Below are 4839 nucleotides of genomic sequence, written 5' to 3'. Positions count from 1 at the left end.
AAAAATTAGCCGGGCGTGGTGGTGGGCGCCTGTAGTCCCAGCTACTAGGGAGGGTGAGGCAGGAGAATGGCGTGAACCCAAGAGGCGGAGCTTGCAGTGAGCCGAGATCGTGCCATTGCACTCCAGCCTGGGCGACAGAGTGAGACTACGTCTCAACAAAAAAAAAAGAAATAAGACATTTGCTCCAATTTTGCTATTTTGTTGAGATGCATTTCAAAATCTGGCAACTATAGATTTTACTCTGGTTTACATTTTCCCAGTCTTTTCAAAAGGATTTAACTAGAAAATCAGAGCAGGGTAAGCTCCCCTACCATGCTGCCCTTATCAGAGCTCAGCATATACACTTCTCTATTTCAATTCCCTTTGTATTGCTTACGCAAAAATTTCAGGACAGACTCAACGTCTGGATTACAAACCTACTAACCCTAGAGCTATGTTTCCAGAATTTACCTTTAGCTAGCAGCCAATTGTTTCTTTTATTCATTCATTTTTTTTGAGACGGAATCTTGCTCTGTTGCCCAGGCTGGAGTGCAGTGGCATGGTATTGGCTCACTGCAACCTCCGCCTCCCGGGTTCAAGCAATTCTTCTGCCTCAGCCTCCCAAGTAGCTGGGACTACAAGTGCCCGCCACCATGCCTGGCTAATATTTGTATTTTAGTAGAGATGGGGTTTCGCCATGTTGGCCAGGCTTTTCTCAAACTCCTGGCCTCAAGTGATCCACCTGCTTCAGCCTTCCAAGCAGCCAATTGTTTCTTAACCCCAAAAATAATTTTAGATTTCATTCCCATTTTCTGCTTTGTAATTCTCTGTTCTGGGTTTTCTTGTTCCTGCTGCTGAAACTCAGATGCATAATTACGCATTTCATTTAAATATTTTGTCACATACATTCCAATTTATTTCACTCTTGAACTAATACCCGACATTGTGTAGGTGTGGGGAATTTGTCACACTGTCATCACTTCCTAGATGAAATATACTACACTTAACTGGGTATAGCAGCTTACACTCTTATTTAAAAGACAGTAAATACTGAATGGCAAAAGAACAGTAGAAACCCGTTGAGTCAGTTGTAAAAATCACCTCCTCCCCACTGACTAGCACTGTCTCTGGCAAAGTGCACATACTTTGGCTGTGCTGAGGTCAGAGTTGGATCTAATCAGTCTTCAGTGACTATTAGACTGTATCCGCATACCTCACCAATGTACATGGAAGACAAAGGGTACCCTCTTTACTCACCTGATTTATTTAATATAAGTACCAGCTTTTTCTGTCCACTCTGGACAATGGCCTCTTCTACCTGAGGACATCTGCAACCAAGAGGATCTCTGGCATCCAACACCTCTAGGACAACATCGGAGGCTTCAATCACCTATTAAGTAAAAAATGACCAGAAGGACATCCCTTGCTCTGGTAATACCTTCAACAAGAGAGTACTGACATTATCCATTTGGCAAGAAGGTGAGCTCAGAGTTGGATCTCATGTCTTCACTTTGGTATGAAGAATGTTGACCCTCATCATTTCTCACACAGGAGAGTAAAACATAGGCCCCTGATTAAGATGGATTTCAAAAATGAAAATATCCCTGTCTGAATCCTCCCATAGTGAATTATGTAGTTTGGTAGGTCCCTCTGGCCTTGCCAAAAGCTGCTGAAGGGCAGTCAGGTTCTATCCGCGGGGGAGTGAGCTTGAGAAAATGGATGTTGGGGATGGGAGTGCTGGAGAGCAACTACACCAAGGAGACAATACCCTCTTGTCCTCTTTCACTTAGGTTTCAACAGAGTACTTTAGAGACCCTTAGCCTGACATTGCTTACTCCAATGTACTTTTCTCAGTCTCAACACTATGTCAACATTTTTTAAAAAAATGTTCTAAGTCGTGCTTACAGGCAGAACCAGTTTTGTGCAAATATTTAGAACCAAAGAAACTATTTCTGTCAGGTAAACATAGCAGGAAAGGCATTAAACAGCATAAGCTAGAGTCGAGTCACGAAATGATTTGTTGGTGGAAGGTGGGAGGAGGGAGAGGATCAGGAAAGATAACTAATCAGTACTAGGCTTAATACCTGGGTGATGAAATAATCTGTACAACAAACCCCCACGACACAAGTTTACCCATATAACAAACCTGCACATGTAACCTTGATCTTTTAAGGTTAAAAAAAAAATGACTTCAGTCTTTTAAACCTCATTACCACTGTCAGACACTGACCTAGGCTAAGATACCTTTTTAAGTTCTTGGCAGTACAGCTTCTTTGAATTCTGTTTGCCTGACTTGGCTTTGTTCTCAGTTTTGCAAAGCGCAAACGCCTAGAGGATAAAGGGGGAAAGGACACAAAATTAGAAGTAGAGCAGTTGTAACCTCTAGCTCCATTTTCCACAGCTGGGTAGCAGCACTTGCAGTTGTTAAATAGGTAAGATGGAGTCTGAACTCAGTTGTCTTCCTCCCAAGAAGCTCAGCAGCCTGTAGATGTGCTTTTATTTTTGCACCAGAACTCATCTCTCAGCCAGGTGCAACAGCCCACACCTGTAATACCAGAAACTGGGAGGCTGAGGGGGGTGGATCACTTGAGTCCAAGAGTTTGAGATCAGCCTTGGCAATATAGTGAAAGCCTGTGTCTACTAAAAAAAATTAGCCAGGCATGATGGTGTGCTTCTGTAGTCCCAGCTACTTAAGAAACTGAGGTGGTAAGACTGCTTGAGCCTGGGTGGTCGAGGCTGCAGTGAGCTGTGATTGTGCCACTGCACTCAGGCCCAAGAAACAAAAACAAAATCAAAACCTCTGATCTCTCATTCATAAAGAGACCTAATCATACCTTTTCCATAGGTTCCACATTTGATGGCTTAATATCAGGATTAGTTTCAAGTTTTCTTTTCTTTTCTAGTTCCTTCTGCCTGTCAAGTTTCTGCTGCTGTTTTAGTTCTTCAAGCTGTGTCAGAGCCGTAAGGGAAATAGGTGAACCAGTGACTAGTGTTGTTACCTTACTCTGAAAAGTATCACACATAACACACTACACCACTCATTGAAAATTCTGGCTAACATAACTTACCCTCTGTTTCCTTAGCTCAGCTTCCCTAAGAAGAGCCTCCTTAAAGGGAGCACTGTTTGGAACTCCTGGGTCTTTCCTAGGCTTCTTGTGACCCCGCTTTTTAGCCTCCTTCCTTAATTTTCGATGATGTTCTCGAACCTATTAAAATAAAGAGATTTTGTCTGCTTACAAAAGTATCTTTATACTTAAGCAGAATTCAAGTGAGAAATCAATCTGGCTGCAATTTAGTTATGCCTATAAAATGTAATAGGAAAATGGAGCTTTAGTTGGAATCTTACAAAGTAACGCATAGGTAAGTATAAAACAGTAAGAAAATGTAACCAGAAGGCTCTCTATGCAGAGATTAACATGTTGAACAAATTTAGAGACTTATCACCAAATCATTGCACTTTCTCACAGCTGCACTCCTGATGCCTAAGAGCCTGTGCCCCTGGTCAGTCTATCCAATGCCATTTCCCGAAACCAAATGACATTAACCCAGACTTTCCTGCAAAGGAATAGGGCAAAATCAGTTTAGCAGCGTGTTTGGTATAGCTCTCTCAAGCACTACACTTACCTTTTTTTGGATTTTATACCGCTTATGGCAGGTCATGCGTTTACTTGCTTTCTTTAACTCTACAAAAAAACACATCACAAATCTGTTAACGCAAATGATTAGTTCTGGGTTAACGCACTATGGAGTTATATCCTTTTCTCGTGTTATTGGCTGCCAAACCTAACGTTAAGACTAATGCGGCCGGGCGCGGTGGCTCAAGCCTGTAATCCCAGCACTTTGGGAGGCCGAGACGGGAGGATCACGAGGTCAGGAGATCGAGACCATCCTGAGCTACACGGTGAAACCCCGTCTCTACTAAAAATACAAAAACTAGCCGGGCGAGATGGCGGGCGCCTGTAGTCCCAGCTACTCGGGAGGCTGAGGCAGGAGAATGGCGTAAACCCGGGAGGCGGAGCTTGCAGTGAGCCGAGATCGCGCCACTGCACTCCAGCCTGGGCGACAGAGCTAGACTCCGTCTCCAAAAAAAAAAAAAAAAAAGACTAATGCGAAATGCCTAATGCAAACATACATGCCACTTTCAAATTCCAGAGAATTAGATTCAGTAGATCCAGAACGGAGTAATACTCTTACAATATCAGAATGGGATCATACACAGCAGCGTGTATGAGCGTTTATGAGACCCACAACGACAGCCACTTTGTGTCAAACAGCACGAATCATAAGGCAGAAGAGGAACACTGAGTCTGGGAGGCGAGTCTCAGCTCTCACGTGGGCCAGCCTGCACGTGGCCACGGAAAGGAAGATATTGGGCCTGAAACCTGGCTCAGAAGCTGCTTCCTTACGAAAATCTGGCCTAGTCTTCCCCACCCTCTGCCCGGCTTCGTTCCACAGAATGACCCCGCGCGGTTAACATGATCGCCGTAGGGATTTCCAACTCTCGGTCCTACGAGAAAATAGCGCCAAGGCCTACACGTAGGCTCTCACCCCCATACCAGCAGAGACAAAGCCGTAGCGGTAAAAGAGCGTCGTGGTGGCTGCAGCAACTTCCAGACATGGGTCCCTCCACGCCCGCTTCCCGACCCCACTTACTAGGCCGCTTCATGTTGGCTGTAGAAAGCCGCACGAGCACAACACCCTGCCTCCGCTAGCGCCACGTGTGAAATGAAGCCACTGACGAGCGTCACGCACTTACGCTGCCGCCGTAAAGTGCGTCACCGCCTCTCTGCGTGTGCGCGCACGCAGTGTCGCGCGGAGCAGGGATCGCTTGGCGGCCGCGGGACTGGTTTTGCGGCGGCA

The 4839-nt window shown here is 45.2% G+C and overlaps 1 protein-coding gene across 3 annotated transcripts in view; it reads right to left on the bottom strand.

Annotated features, from left to right (window-relative positions):
* The window catches only part of GNL3 (guanine nucleotide binding protein-like 3 (nucleolar)), a 9553-nt gene extending 4714 nt beyond the window's left edge, over nt 1–4839 (bottom strand). The window contains exons 1-6 of one of the 3 annotated variants that reach the window (XM_011958872.1): nt 4683–4839; nt 3604–3662; nt 3048–3185; nt 2814–2927; nt 2224–2307; nt 1237–1369 (exon numbers count right to left, since the gene is read on the bottom strand). In XM_011958872.1, coding sequence (XP_011814262.1) covers nt 1237–1369; nt 2224–2307; nt 2814–2927; nt 3048–3185; nt 3604–3639 — 505 coding nt within the window. In that variant the 5' untranslated portion in view covers nt 3640–3662; nt 4683–4839. Of the gene's footprint in view, nt 1–1236; nt 1370–2223; nt 2308–2813; nt 2928–3047; nt 3186–3603; nt 3663–4535 lie in introns of all 3 variants that reach the window. The other 2 variants (XM_011958871.1, XM_011958870.1) reach the window with 2 other exon arrangements.

The sequence above is a fragment of the Colobus angolensis genome, unplaced genomic scaffold (assembly GCF_000951035.1).
Source record: "Colobus angolensis palliatus isolate OR3802 unplaced genomic scaffold, Cang.pa_1.0 Scaffold477, whole genome shotgun sequence".
In the NCBI taxonomy this organism is placed as follows: Eukaryota; Metazoa; Chordata; class Mammalia; order Primates; family Cercopithecidae; genus Colobus; species Colobus angolensis.
Note: the sequence above shows the minus strand (reverse complement) of the source record. Positions and strands in the feature narration are given on the sequence as shown.